The 14346-nt window shown below is 44.9% G+C and overlaps 2 protein-coding genes across 2 annotated transcripts in view; one reads left to right on the forward strand and one right to left on the reverse strand.

Moving 5' to 3' along the window:
• The window catches only part of PIGL (phosphatidylinositol glycan anchor biosynthesis class L), a 64786-nt gene extending 52785 nt beyond the window's left edge, over positions 1-12001 (forward strand). The window contains exons 5-7 of the mRNA XM_085301283.1: positions 2335-2366; positions 7973-8106; positions 9383-12001. Coding sequence (XP_085157409.1) covers positions 2335-2366; positions 7973-8106; positions 9383-9481 — 265 coding nt within the window. The 3' untranslated portion in view covers positions 9482-12001. The remainder of the gene's footprint in view (positions 1-2334; positions 2367-7972; positions 8107-9382) is intronic.
• CENPV (centromere protein V) lies at positions 11129-14341 on the reverse strand (the record flags this gene model as incomplete). The annotated part of the gene is made up of 5 exons (XM_085301241.1): positions 11129-11393; positions 11774-11888; positions 12295-12364; positions 13152-13250; positions 14193-14341. Coding segments are annotated over 5 exons (558 nt in total), but the record flags the coding sequence as incomplete, so codon positions are not given.
• Positions 14342-14346: the final 5 nt, after the last annotated feature.

Below are 14346 nucleotides of genomic sequence, written 5' to 3' on the forward strand. Positions count from 1 at the left end.
TGGGCATACTAAAGGGGGTGCAGTAAGGGGTGCCCTGTAATCACCTGGGCTCGGGTGGGTGGATGAGTGGGAACAAGTCCCCTCAGATAAAATAAAAGAAAAAAGGTTATAAAAAGTCTCTCCAGAAGAAAACCCGTGGAAAGCACTYCTGAAAAAGAGCATGTTTGTGTTTGACTGGTCAGGATTTCATGCCAGACTCTCTCATTTCACCCAAACCACAGCAAGTCCAATCTCTAAAACAACATTCCCAAAATGGCAACAGCAGAGAGTGCAACCTCTCCCCTACTTGGAGGTGTCCCGTGGAGACAGCTCCAGCAGGGTGGAGATGGGAATGAGAAGATTGATTTGGGAGAGGATTGGCTAGTTTTTTGAATGTGTGCRGGAGGTAGAGCTTTGTTTTTCTTTTTTTTCCTCTCTCGGCAAGTACAGTTCATTACCATCTCTAGCCTGAGAAATACAAATGCACAAAGCTGCAAGTTCCTCTGCAGCCCTGCAGCAGGGTGGAGGCCATTCCTGTAGCTCTGCAGTGAACCTTGCTGAGCCCTGAAGCATTTAGCTCAAGACAAAAATGATGGGGAGAGAATCAGGGTTTCTATGTGCCCATTCGTCCAGACCAAAGTGTCAAGGCTGCCTGGCAGCAACATTGAGGACCTTTCTGAAAGTCCCCTCTGCGGCAGAACAGCATGCCCAGAAAAGAGACTAGTGCCTTGGATAGTTAGCTAAATTTCACAACCATTCATTGCTTTATCTCTCGAAGCTTGTTTCAGGAAGTTCCCATCCCTCTAGCTTAAACTAGTGCTGAATCACCTCCTCATGGGGCCAAATTCTAGCTGAGGTGGAAGAAGCCTCTGGCAGGAGAGTACAGCAGACAATAATGGAGATATTTAAATCTTTTTTTCCCCCTCCTCCTCCTCAAAAAAATAACGCTAGTAATGTTTACAAGGTGACATGAAAAAACTGAGTCTGAATAGCAGGACTTGAGCTGTGAGGTAGAAGGTGGCCAAGTCAATACTACAGGCCGTTTCTTAGTTGGAAGTGGTATTGCTTGCAGATCTTTGGCTCTGGAGAAGAGGAGACCATTGGCAGGAGAATCTGTTTGAGGCATATGTCTTCTGATTGCTGTTTGAGTTCTGTCATGACCTGCATTTCTGGCTTGACTTTTGCTTTGAATTGCTTTGGGTATTCATTTACTCCGTGCTTCCTATTTTGTCTACGCCTGTGTAGCTAATCCTTTTCCTTGAACTTAACCAATAGTCAGAGATAATCCTAGCCTGAAAGTGACTGGAGAAACATAACAATTCACATACAATGTATGTTTTATCCTGGTTGATTTACACATGAACTGTCACATTGTCCTTCATTAAATACACCACTATAATAAGATGATAACAATCTCTTTAAATATTACAYAGTGTTAAATAACACAGGATTGAAAACTTTTTTTTTTATTATTTATTATTATTTCCTTTCTCCTTTTGGCAAATGTTCCATTATTTGGATTTTTTTTTCCTCGTGAAAGAGCAAGCCTGGGTGTGGGACAGCTCTGAGTGCCATCTGCTGGAGACACGCTTCTCTCCCATCCCTGTGATGGGCCAAATTTGGAGAAGATGTAAATGGTGATGTGAGCTTAAGTGCTCTGAAACCATGAACCACAGGCTGGAGAAGGAAAAGCAAAAAAAGAGAGTTTAAAAGAAATTGAAGCTAACAGCTTCACATGCCTTCACCAGGTCAGGATCATTTGCTCACACTTCCTGATGGAAGTACCATCATTGCTTAAGTTGCCTGCACTGGTCCCCTCATCTGTTTCCAAGATGCATATTTTTGCTGCACTTTCTAGGATAAAGTCATAGAAAGATCAAACTCTTAGTGAGCAAAACGTCAGAGCAGCTCCTATGATGTGCCAGTGTGGGTAGAAAGAAGGAAACTGGTCCACAGGCAGGAAGTGTTGCTCAGCAGGTGTCCCTGGTTAGCAAACCCAGGACTTTAAAGAGCAAATACTCTCAGGGTTGAGTGCCCTTTGGTAGCCTCATTCAGGCTCCCTTACTTCAACACAAGGAGTTTGAGAGCCAGATGGACTTAATGGAGGTAATTTGTGCTGTGTCCCAGCAGCCACAGTGAGGAAAGTAATGGTAGAATCATGTGGGGAGTGAGGCTTACCACTGCCTACTGTGTGCATCCAATGTCTGCTCCTGAACCTTGTTTTTAAGATCAGCCACTGTWAATGCATGTGTGTATATTAAAAGGGTCAATACAGTGCACAGAGTTTATATATGTAAAATCAGCATTTCAGTAACTTCATTGAATACTTACCCCCATGTCTCTTCTCRTTCACAGCTACCTGCATTCAGAGCGGAAGTTACCTGAAGGTATGTCAAAAATTCCCACAAACTATCCATGACTCTGCAGGCATTAGGCAATGTTTACATTGATGTTCTGTCCAGAGTTGCATCTGCCTAATTTACCTCTATTTGCAATGCAAATGAGACCCACAGCTGAACTCTTTGTTGYTCTTTTATCTCCCTGCAGTTTTTCCCCAGCTCAGGCTCCCATATAGTTGCTTTCCTGGTCAGTCAGGGGAGCTGGTGCCTTTCCTGTTCTTTGGGGATGTTCTGTCTCAGTGATGTGACTCAGACTCTGCTGTTGGCCTCTTGCTGTTTGAACATAAGTTCAAGTCTTTAACCTCAGTTTTAATTTTTTTTGTCACATCTTACTTCATAAGTAATAATAGTACATAAGTACATACATAAGTAAAAAATAAAGTATTAAGCCTTGGTTTTATGGTGACACAGGCCTCAGAAAGCAGTTACCAGCTCTGTCAAAAAAGATTATGTTTATGTTCAAATACTCTCCCTACTGCTTTATCCAAGCTCAGCTTCCACCAAAATGTAGTCAGTATGGGAAAGGTATCTGAAGTCTGCACTGGCACAATGGACTATTGGGCTCTTTTACCTCTAAACTACAAGGCGTCTCTGAGAAAATCCTCTGGCCAAGGAGGGGACAGAAGAAAGCAAAGTGCAGAAGCAGGATGCTCCTGACCACCTCTTGTAGCTGCTGTCCTTTCTCCATCYTCCTCGGTCCCAGAGCAGATCTGCAGCTCTTTTCTCTAGAAAACAGCGCATGGCTCAGGGAGGAATTTGTGGAACTAGTTTAAGCATACAGCTGCAAGCTGCTATGCTCTTTCTGTGCTTTGGCCAGAGCATAGAAAGATGGCTCAACACCCGGTCACCCTCCTGCACCCTCAGCAGTTATCCAGACTTTGTTTCTGCAACACTAATTCCCAAATCATTGTGGGATTTGGATGTGTCACAGCAAGTCAGTGTTAATCCCCTGATGGTAGCAGGTTGCAGACCAAAATCTGGTGGAGAAAACATGAGACAAGATGGCAGAATACCCTTTGGCTTGCTTTTGACTGTACTCTCTTTAATTCGCCACCCTGTGAAACAGGAGTATTAGTGCYAGTCTCTCTCCCAGGGCCTTCTCTTTGTGCAGCTTTGGCAGGCAGCAAACAGCTGTGTGTATGCTGCGTGCAGTACAGAAAAAGAGTGAGGAAAAGCAGTGGTGGATGTCTCTGCTAGATGTCAGTCCTTATCTAGACTGAAACACCTCATGTGCTGTTCACGCTGGTTTGTTAGATACACTGTGATCCTGGGTAAGCCAAATGGACTGTGCCTCAAATTGGTTCAGGTTTGAAACAGAGCAATGTATAGGCAACATTTCCATTTCTGTAGCAACATCAAGAGATTCCTGAAGCTATGTGAAAGCTTTGCTGTTCTGATTACATCACATCTGACATGACCTACAAATGCCAGAGGAACGGGGAGCTCCCATGCTGCTGCTTACACTAAGCCTTTCCAAATATAGTTCCAGTCTCATTGAAATTCCCGGTATTTATAATTTGATCTGGCAGGCGTGCAGGGCTGTGCATCAGAGGGGCTTAATGAAACAAGAATGATGCTGGGATTGATGCTGTCTGGAGAGAGCTGAAAGGCATGTTCAGGCCGCGGAAATGTCCTGCTCTCCTGTTGGTAAGAGGGAACTATTTGCAGCTGAACCTGTGTARGCCCACATGATAGGGAAATCCAGAGAAAATCACTCTGCAAATGCAAAAGCCAGCTAAGCCTTGCACGGCCTCAGTGATATGTAAATGAGCACACTAAATATCCTGCTTTGCTATCTAATGCCTTTAGCCAGCATAAACACAACAGGTTTTTTATAATCTGTAATCAAGTTCTCCAGACGAGGCACAAGCATGTAGGCTTGCTTCAAGAAGCTGGATATGCCTCTACCCCATCCAGCTATAACCAGCTCTCTTCCAGAAGAATCGGTGTGCTAACGTCTGTCAGGAGCCTTTAGCACGCGTAGATCTGCTAATAATCTCCTCATTCKAGGCACGCTTGCTGCATAAGTGTTTTAGAAGTAGAAAGCCAAGCCGAATAGGCTGCAGGCTTCATGCACTTCTATTCTAGGCCTAATCCACTAGCTATATTGATCTTGCCCTTTCTGCCAACCTAGAGAGATTGTATTACACTGTTAATCCCATCCTACCCAGGTCACAGTCACAACAGGCTCTGAAAATCTTCACCTGCTGGTGTCACAGGAGTAGACTCATCAATGACAGCACTTCTCTTACCCTGGTTGGCAGGGAGCAGCTCCTTTTTCTGAACTCTTTTCCATCTCTCACTGGATTGTACATTCCTTCTCTGCTTCATTTCATCTCGTGTTCCCGTGCAGGGTAGCTTTTGCTGTCAGTGTGTGGAAATCCTGTCAGATCACTAACACAGAAGACTCTTAGAGTGCCCTTCATTTGGTGAGGGTTGAACATCCACTGCCCAGCCTGACCTGACAGATAGGGGCCCAGAAGCTTAGGCTGATCAATACTGGATCCACTTGCTGTCATTTTGGGCCCCTGTTGCTGGGCTTTGGGGGAAAAAGAGGAGTAGTTGCTGCATGAATTGATATTTATTTAAAAAAAATGAGGGAAGAGAGAGTGCGTTTTGCTAACAGAGCAGCCCAGGCTTCAAAGCTGGGTGGTAAGTAACCCAACACCAGGCCTTACTTCCCAGCCTTGCAACTAGGAATCCACATGGCATTGCCAGGGCATTATGAGCCAGCCAGGAAAGGAAGGACCCATTGCAGTCTGTTTGCCCTAGCCCCCTCCTCTCCTGGGAGGGCTGAAGTGCAAACAGGTGGCAGACAGAAATGCTGAGTAGCAGAGCAAGGGCATCCTCATCCATGGCTTTTCTCTGCTATGTCCCAGTGCAGCACCATACAAACTCCTTTCTCTGAAACTACCCAGCAAGCAGATTGAGTCTACTGAGCTGCCTAGAGGATCTCTGCAGTGAAGGGGAGAAGAGCCCTCTCTGTAGCACTGCTCATGGCACRCCAGGGGTTCAGGCTTTTCCTGGATCTACATGCAGTAGTGTGTGTGCATGCAGTCTGCAGACTTTGCTGGTGTGATGGAGAGGGCTGGCATATCCTGGAGATAAAAAGAGCAACTTTTTCCAAGTTCATTTCTTGGAAACAACAAGCAGCTTTAGTGGGAGTAGAAGAACTGTCAGGGCATTGCTGGTGCCATGGCAGCCCACTTGTTACTGTAGAGCATCCTTTGCAATAGCAAGGTGCAAACTTGTAGCAGCTAAACAGTGCCAGCTCTGTGGCTGTCAGGCGGGGCACAAGTGAGGTGGGGGCTGAGCCTTGCAGTCAGCAAGCTGCACGGCCTGTGCTGAGCGTACAGCTGCCTGAGCTCTGGCACATCTGAGGTCCTTGCCACAGGGAGCTTGGTACTGCCATCAGTCCTGCCAGATGGCATCACCCAGCTGCTGCTCTGCAGGGAAGGCACAACGACCTTGCAAAAGGGTGGCCAGCTGATGCTGCAGTAGGAAAGAAGTAGGGACATGGCACAGCACTGATACAGTTAAAAGACAGGAGGACCTTCAAGGTAGAGATGCCAAAAGTGGTCCTAACCTGGGCAGCATGGTCGAGCGCTGCCTGCAGGGAACCAGGCTGTGGTTCCCTCACCCTGCACAGCTGGGGCACGTCGCCATCTCCTGGCAGCTCCTGGCAGGGCTCATGAATCTCGGGAGGGCTTTTCCTCTTACCAAGCACAAACTAATATCAGTGTTTGTCTGGATKGAAGTGCCTTGTGATGGTCACTGACACCTCTAACCCTGCACATTGCTGCCCACAACGGAGCATAACTCCTGCCAATGCCTGTTCTGCTCTGTCCAGCCTGCTCAGGAGTGATGACCCAGGATCAATCCAGAAAGATGACTAGAAGGAAAGTCATGGTCCTGGAGCCATCTGTGATACTGGGAGAAAGAGTTTCTTTTTGCGAATGGAAAAGGATATTGAAAATTGAGACATATCTTGCATCCTTCTTTTAGTGGAGAGGTAGGAAAGAAAGGAACTGAARGATTTTTAGATGTGCTGAAGGGAGTCACTCAGGGCTGCCATGTCTTGCCATAGCTGGTTGTGGCTGGAAAAAAAAAAACAAGACTAGTCTTTGGAAGGAGATAAGTTAGTGATACTAGGAAGAGGCAGGGAACACARATCATTCATGAGGGGACTCATGGAGGATTCTCCTATGTTCTTGGGTTAATTGTGTCACAGGCCCCTGGCTGGGGAAAGAATGGTGATCTTTGACTACTGTGCTCTACCTGGGAGATCTTTGGAGGCTTCTTCCTTTGCATTTCCAGGAAATTCATTCACCATAGAAGCAACAAGTTTTACTTTTCTATCTCCAGGTAGAGACTAGGTTGAAGAATCTTTATAAACCTGTCTAACTAACGTCCAAGGTAGAGACATTAGCAGCAAGTTGACTCTTTGCATCCTGGTGCGATGAGATTTTTGAGCAATGGCAGATTGGCATAGACCTCAGCGTCTGTCACACAAACACTTCTTGCATAGTTACTCTTTTAGGAAGAGATTTTTTTGCTTCTTCACCTATTCTGGAGAATCTTTTCCCTCAGGAGGACACAAGTCCTGCCTGTATTTTAGAGCCAAGGGTTATTTGAGTGCCACGAATTCACTTGTGGTCAAGACTTAACAGCTTAAGCAGAATTAGACATGTGAGCWCTGGAGCCATACACTAAAATGGTCCAGTGGCAGCCTTTGTAACAATTCAGCATTTCACTGTTCAAGGGCACACTGAAGAAAATCTAATGGCAAATCTGACCATCTCTGTGACTGTGGCCTCTTCTATCGAACTTTAATRCAATTCCTGAAGTGTGCAACATAATCACAATCATAATTATTAGCTTCCAAGTGCTAATAAATCCCAAAGCAGCTGCCTTCAGAACTACGTGCTCTTAATGGGACCATCAGGAGCTCTGATCTCATTAGTGAGGACAATTTAGCTATGGTTAAAAAAAAATAACTTTTGAGTTCAAGGGGCTCTTTAAAACAGAAAACAAATACATATCAGCAGAATCTTTATACATATTCCCTTCATCTGTTTTATTGCAAGCATCTAAGAAATGAATTCTGGAACTCTGTTATTGAAGTGTAACTACCTGGATAAGTTAATATTTGATATAGCCATTCCTGAATCTTGTAAATATTTTTTTAGCCACACATTGAAGTAGAAAAGGGAAATCTCATTTTTGTAGATGAACCAGGGACTGCTATTTTAAATTTCCATTATATGATACAGTGCCAGCATTCAGAGAGCCCTCCTGTGCTTTTCCCTTTGTGCCTATTGAATATGTATGAATSATTTAAATTATAAGCCAAAGAAACCTCTGTTATTTGGAACTAGCGTTGTCTTCCACAGACCACAGGCAGAGCAYGAACCAGTACAAATGATCATAGCCATGCCTGGAGCACAAAAAGATCCTGGGGGAAGCATAACTAGAAGCTGCTTCCCTGTCATGGTCAGCCATACAGGCAGGCCTGCGAAGACCCTCTGAGCCCAGAGACGGACACCTTACAAGAACATAATTGTTTTGAAATCTTCATCCTCTTCCTCATCTAGGATGCCGTGTGCTCACACTTGAATCAGTAAATCTCTTCCGGAAGTACATCTCCATCCTGGATGTGCCCATTTCCTGCTTGCTGTCCAGAGATGCACTCTTCATACTCACAGAGGAGGAGGCTGAACAAGCCAGGGTAAGATGTGTGGCACCTGCCAAACCTGTTTGAATGGCTCATCATCRTTGTGAAGGCTTTAGTCAGAAGTGTCACATTCACAGAGAACATTACAAATAATTGTACACATGGATTATAAATGTCATGTATGGGCAATCTTCAGTAATTTATGAAACATCCGTGGACAGGTTGTTCCATGTACTGTGTGTGGACAGCATAGCAGGGCTGAGTAGATATTCAAGGCCCACCTGGATGCAACCCTGTCTAACGTGCTCTGGGTGACCCTGCTGAGCAGGGAGGTTGGACTASATGATCTCCAGAGGTCCCTTCCAACCTTACTGATTCTATGATTTGTGAAGTAGAGATTTTAGGTAGTCAAGAGTGCACTGACAAGAGTTTTACGTGTCCAGGATGTAAGATAYATTTCAGAGGAGACTGGATCCAGCATACAATATTCGGAATGTGAGACTGGCCTATCTCAGACCGATAGGACTACACATTAGGAACAGTGTCATTGGACCATAGCTCCAACTAAAGATGGAGACAGTTTGTGAACTCATAATCCAAAGCTCTTAAGAAGTTCCTTTCTCTACTGTGCATTTTTTCATTATTTTACTGTGTGACATCTCACACATTTAGTCCACAGTTCCCTTTATCAAAATCTGATTAGATCCCCTTCCATAGCATGTAAATATTTGCCCAGCAAACAGTCCTGCTAATCCACAGATGATATGCACAGAACTTCCCTGCTTTTGAGACTATTGAAAGAAAGTGTTATGTATAGAAACTRTTCTGATAAAGGCACTATTGTTCCTTTGTGCTTTTTGTTGCTTGAATTTGACCTTTTTAAGCTGGTGCACTATATATAGACTCAGTCAAGTTTCARCTGGCAGTGTATGATCGGAAACAGCATGCAAAGTGTTCTCAGATGCACACCTATCTGATTTCTGCTTCCCCAGCACATGAACATCCAGGCATGAGGTCACATGGCAGGGAGGAGGTATAYGACCAGGAAAGTGTCACAGCACCCATCTGCAGCTGGAAATGTCCCATCTGCAGGACCCACGTGAACACTAAGCAGCCCAGCACCAGCCATGTAAGGGGCCATATAGGCATCTCCCTGCCCTCTGGTCCCATGAAATAAGCAGCCTTCTACCACTGACTACTTCTTCCCTGCTTGCTGAAAACAGGCTGTCCTATAAATTGGTAGTGAACCTCTCAGGAGCCCTAGGAAGCTGTGCTTGACATTAGGTTTGGAAGGTTCTTGTAAAGCTTTCTTAACTATTTTTCCTCCTAGAGAGCCATGCGGTGTCATCGCAGTCAGCTCCTCTGGTTTCGCCACCTCTACATGCTGTTCTCACGTTACATGGTGATCAATTCACTCCGCCTTCTGTAAAAAGACAACACTCACACACCTTTAGGTGTGAGATGAAGAATGAGATGAAAAAAGACTGTGCCAGGCCAAGCACTGAGAAAACTCACCTGTTACGCACACGAGACCAGGATTCTCCGTGTAGCACATTCTTCCAGAGTGCAAGCAATAGGCGATATGAACTTCCTCCTGAATGTCTTGTTGCCTAGGTATTTTTAGAGATGAACAGGTTTGAACAGCTGTTGTAATTTCTCACTGTAGAAACTTAAGTGGGATAAGAAATTTGCATCAACTTAATTATGAGTTAAATGATATTCTGCATGATAYAAGATACAGCGCAAACTATTGTTCCCCAGGAAGGAATAGCTGTGAAGACTGCCTCTCAAGTCCTGCCTCTTACTTGGTGCTTTTTATAAAAAACAAATATCAGGAATGACTTTTCCAAGATCATGCCRTCTCCACAGAGAAAACCAGGACCACAGGACCTGCATTAGTCAGTCAGGACTTTCAAAAGCCAAATCTTTTGAATAAAACAGCAGAAATGATGCGAATTTTTCTAATCGCACCGATCTGTGCTGGTCCCACTGTTTCTTTCAGCCACATTATTTTGCAGGCTTGACCTTCCCCAACTGTTGCTCATGAAACACTAGCATTTCTTCTTGCTTCAGAACATGGGGYTTGAGAATAACTCACAAGAGTCTCAACAGGATTTAAGAATGAGGCACAAGAGAGCCAGACTGTAACTAAGTCTTTAACTGAACACACATGCAGAGATAAAAATTGCAAGAGATATTTCAAAGCTGTTCCTTTTATCTAAAAGACAAGTGCAGGAGTTAGTTAAAGATCCTCTCCCTCCATGTTTTAAAGGTTAGTGGAGGAGAAACCAGCTTTCAATGGTTTAATTTTGTAGTTGATACAGAGATTTTACTAGTGATTCTGGTTTTCATAGAGTCATACTGAGGCAAAGTCAGCAGGATTCAGTATTTCCTTAGTGCTTGCATTCATTAATAAGGTATGCTCACATCTGCAGGAGACATCTTTCCTGCATGGTCAAGATCAGATCCCAAATTCGCAGCTCCTGGTGTCTTGCTGTGAGTACACCATCCTGCCAAACACAGCGAAGTTCCTGGTTGTACCAGAAGTACATGCCCATTGTAATAAAAGTATGACAGGGTTGAAGTCTGTTCCCTGGCCTTGACTCRGCGTCTAAGAGTATGCTTGCTCAGCCTTCAAGACTAAAGTCCAGGCTTAAGCTGAACAGCACTTAAGCAGATGCAGAACTTCAGTGGCCCCTTTCTTGCACACAGCTAAACACCTGTGTAAATGCTTTGCTGAATTAGACCCTGCTAAGCTCTTGAAAATCTCCTTTAACTCTAAATCCATGGTAACTTCAATGAAGCCAATGGAAAAAGACCAGTGTAAGTGACTATTACGTCCTAAGCAAAAGATTATCTTGTATAGGACAATTTTATAAGCCAGACTTGAAACACAGTTGGGAAATGTCCATACAAGCAAGCATACAAGCCAAGACTGGATTTCTTTTTTCACCTTTGCTCTGCATACTGTGATTTAAACATTAGCACAGTTAAGAGCAAAGTACCAAAACACCAACCCTGGAGTGGTTTATGGAACAGAGGTAGTTTGAAAACAAAGTCACAAATGGACAAGACAGGCAGCATACAAAGATTTATTTAAGAAACAGAAAACAGATAGTGGCAGTAACAAAGAGACTGATTTTGTTAACCCTCTGCCCAAACTGCAGTTCTACAGCTCCATGGCAATGCTCCACGTTCAGCTGCTAGGAAGGAATGTCAGGGTTTTGACATGCCTCTGATGGTCTTATGTTCCTTCACTGCCTTCTCCCACTCCTTGCCATTGATATCCTCTATGACGATGCTGTGCACAGTGCCATCATCCAGGCAATGGGGAGCTATTCCTGAGGAAAGAGAGAATAGATAGAAACCTGCTCTTCTAAAGAGAGCTTCTTCTAAAGCTAAAGATTGGGAAATGTCTGCACCACTCTGGACTGAGCATCTCAGAGGATGGTAAATGCTGTTATTCCAGCTAATGCTGTAAGGTTGAAGTGCATAGATGAGAAACCTGTCATGGGCAGAACGCCACAAGCCATAGGTAAGATTTTTTTCTTATGGAAGAGCCACGGGTTCAGGCTGCAGTTCTAGATGTTCAGCACTTCAGGAGCAAACTCTAAAGACACACACTTCTGGCATGTTAGCAGCCAATGGAGTCCTTATCTACAGTTTGCTTGGTGGTCAGTTCTGGTTATCACAATTTGCCAGGTTTCCTTTTTCTACCTACCGTAACCATCTGGATTAGAGCGGGGAGTRTAAAAGCTCTGTACACCACAGGTTTTGCAGAATGTGTGCTGAGCACGATGTGTGTTGAAGGTGTATGTTGTCAAATTTTCAGCACCCTAAGCAGAAATGAAAAGCAGTGTAGATTTGCTGCATAAATGGATTTATTCATTGCTTTGTATGGGCTAAGAAATGTAAAATTAAAAATACCACTTCCTATTTCTTTACTAGAGATACAGAGCTCTGCAGTCATGCTCCTTTTCTGAGTGTCTGTGCTGTGTACATGCATGTGGCCATCACAGTCAAGCCTCAGAACTGCTAAAGCTTTAACTTCAGCTGATGTAATGACAGGCATTAACACACCCACAGCAAATGGCATAAAATTCAACTGTTTCTCCCCAACCAGCCATGCACAAGGCTAAGACTGGGTGCCACTTGCATCTTTCAGGGTAACATTGGATCTCATGGATTAGGTAATTCCTTTCTGTTCATGTTCCCCATGCTCTTACTGCACTCTTACTCTACCTTCAGCAGCTTGAAACGCGAAGCTGGGACGATGAAGTGTCTGTTCTGTTTCTTTGTACAAATGCTGCAACTGTAGAAGAGAAAGACGACTTTTCTAGAAGTGTTGGACAAATTGTAGTGCAAAATTCAGATCTGCCGTGGACCTCTTCACAACAGAAATTCCACTGACAGCTAAAACGGCTCCTGGCTAACATCACAGAGGTAAGTGGCAAGAGCAGATGCACAGTATCTGTAGTGTGTTTGGTTAAGAGCGCCCATGGAACAGACCGACTCTGCCGAGGTACACAGATAAGGCATTCACCTACACCAAACATTATATGCCATTTTTTCTCCACATACACAACTTTCAGCAGACTTACCAAGGACAAACTGTAGCCCTGAGAAATCCATTTAAAAGCTTGCCAACTTGGCCAACATTAAGTACTTTGCAAATAAGCAAATAAAAATAGATATATATGAGATAGAAGCAAACAGTTACAGGCAAGGGGATGACTGTGAAAATCAAACACTGTTGCAGTTTGAAGCATATTTGGTCAGAGATTTAGCATTGACATGGGAAGATCAAATTAAAAAAAGGATTGATGTGCTTTAAGTACATGCTGAGCACCTGTAGTCATTCGATCTTTCTCACTTTCTACACGAGCATGGATGTGAAATCTGAAGTCCTTCACAGAGAACCAGCACCTGAAATCACCAGCAATGATCCCATACTAGATGTGGACATGATTAGGGACACAGTCTATGGAAACAGGTCAGAGGATGTTCTGCCATTGTATTATGTTGTCTGAGCTCTAAGGCGTTGGACAGACATATGAGCTTTATCTGTATATTAGAGTAGGCAGTCGAAAAACACTCACTTGCAGTTAAAAACATGCAGATCTGGTGATGCCCAGACCTCAAAGCGGACAGCTCCACAGTGGCAGCCTCCTGTGTGTTTGACCAAACCTCTGTATTCACTGCAAAGAACAAAAAAAAAAGGGCAAAGGTTTTGTGACTGCACATTTCTTGTTGACCAAGAAAACTTGTAAGGCTATATAGTACATTACTCAATTTTGCTATGAGCACTTGCAATACACCAGAAAATGTATCCACTCTAATACCATGGCCAGACTGTGGTAGAGAATTCTTTTGTCCTCAGCATTGCATTTCTGATTTAATTAAAACAATGGGAAGAAAAGAAGAGCTACAGTTCAGGTAGTGTACATTGCAACTGCAATACAAAACATAGGTCCCCGCTGCCAGAGTTCAGGTCAAAATGCTGACCCAGGCTATAGCATTTTCAGTGAATGGCACATAGAAATGAGTGGTACTATCACAAAACAACACTCTTGCATCTAGGAACTGAATTTTCCCACAATTCTGCTATGTCTGCTCCAGCATTGCTAATATTCCTGCATTTTAAAAGCTGGGAACAGCAGAGTCTATAAAATAAYTGAAGTACATTTAATCTTGCATTTTAAATTTTGTAGAGGAACTTTGTGACCTAAGGAATCTCTGAGCCTGGGCTTCTCCCTCTCCCCTAGGTCTCCTCCATAGCAACTTAGCAGAATCAGCGTGCTAGGTTAAACGCAAACGGCAGAGGAAAATCCTTTGCCTTTCATATTTTCGCTCCCACGGACAATCACAGATTACGGCGCAGCGGCGGCGTGCTGGCCACTGGGAATTGCACAGGACAGCCCGGCAAATCCCGCTCTGTGCCACCACCAAGGACATTTCCCAGGGGAGAACCCTGAAAGACAGGAAGCCTCAGCGTAACCCCCACTTTGCCCGTTKGAGGGGAGACACCCCCCTTCTCCGCAGAAGCCTGGGTGCGCCCACGCTGCCGAGAGGGAGGCGAGCCGAGGGGGAAGGCGCCGCGGGGCAGGCGGCGGGCCGGGGGCCGCCCGGCCCGTACTCACTAGGCGTCCAGCAGCAGCCGCGCCGCCTCCTCGCAGCTCACCCGGTGCCGCTCCTGGAAGGCGACCCAGCGCTCGCTCTGCGCCCCCAGCTCCCAGGGGCCGCGGCCGGGGGGCAGCGCCCGCTCCCGGGGGCCGCCCGCCTTCTGCCCGCGGC

This window comes from Rhea americana, unplaced genomic scaffold (assembly GCF_003343005.1).
Source record: "Rhea americana isolate MKP2758 unplaced genomic scaffold, rheAme1 scaffold_175, whole genome shotgun sequence".
Classification (NCBI taxonomy): Eukaryota; Metazoa; Chordata; class Aves; order Rheiformes; family Rheidae; genus Rhea; species Rhea americana.